This window comes from Colobus angolensis, unplaced genomic scaffold (genome assembly GCF_000951035.1).
Source record: "Colobus angolensis palliatus isolate OR3802 unplaced genomic scaffold, Cang.pa_1.0 Scaffold118, whole genome shotgun sequence".
NCBI lineage: Eukaryota > Metazoa > Chordata > Mammalia > Primates > Cercopithecidae > Colobus > Colobus angolensis.
In genome coordinates this window covers 7,548,106-7,549,030 of record NW_012112919.1, presented here as the reverse complement: position 1 = coordinate 7,549,030, position 925 = coordinate 7,548,106, and the positions used below count along the sequence as shown (strand labels likewise).

The 925-nt window shown below is 36.6% G+C and overlaps 1 protein-coding gene across 5 annotated transcripts in view; it reads left to right on the top strand.

Annotated features, from left to right (window-relative positions):
• IMMT (inner membrane protein, mitochondrial) overlaps positions 1-925 on the top strand; it is a 60,990-nt gene that overhangs the window by 19,489 nt on the left and 40,576 nt on the right. For all 5 annotated transcript variants that reach the window (XM_011964163.1, XM_011964155.1, XM_011964149.1 and 2 more), the window contains exon 3: positions 296-485. In XM_011964163.1, coding sequence (XP_011819553.1) covers positions 296-485 — 190 coding nt within the window. The remainder of the gene's footprint in view (positions 1-295; positions 486-925) is intronic.

The following is a 925-nucleotide window of genomic DNA, read 5'->3' as shown; positions in this document are numbered from 1 at the left end:
GGCGGGTAGAGATGGGATCTTACTATGGTGCCTAGGGTGGTTTTGAACTCCTGGGCTCAAGCAACCCTTTAATCTAGGCCTCCCAAAATGAATAAATACTATTTTTGGTGGCAACATGTTAGAACCAAATCAGGAAAAGGTAATGTGCAGATGTGGTGGTAAACTTGGCTGCTATGATCTGAATTTGCGGTAGATAAGTAGAGGCTAGAGGTCTTTGAGATGGTTACATTGGTATAGGAAAATAGGTGTAGGAGAGCCAATAAATATAAATGTATTTCCTATTTCTTTCACTTAGGTTGACTACTGGCAAAATTGTTGGAGCTGGCCTTTTGTTTGTTGGGGGAGGTATTGGTGGCACTATCCTATATGCCAAATGGGATTCCCATTTCCGGGAAAGTGTAGAGAAAACCGTACCTTACTCAGACAAACTCTTCGAGATGGTTCTTGGTTCTGCAGTTTATGATGTTCCATTGCCAAAGAAATCGGTAAGAGTTTTAAACAATATTTCAATTTATCCAATGAAATACTTTAAAAGCAAGTTGTTTTCATGTTGAAAATACAGTTTTCTTTTGATATTCTTGAAGGAGTGGTTCAGGACTTCCCGTGGATACCAAAATCCCATGGATACTCAAGTCTCAGATATAAAATGTTACAGTATTTGCATATAACCTATGTACACCCTCCCATATACTTTAAATCATCTCTAGATTAGATGTAATATCTAATACAGTGTAAATGTTGTCTAAATTTTCATTATACTTTGTTATTTAGGGAATGATGACAAGAAAAAAAAGTGTCCATGTTCAGTACAGGTGCAGTTTTTTTCTTTTATTGTTTTTGTTTGTTTGTTTGTTTTTCTTTTTTTTTTTTTTTTAGAGACTGGGCTTTGCTGCCCAGACTGGACTTAAGTGACACAGTCTTGGCT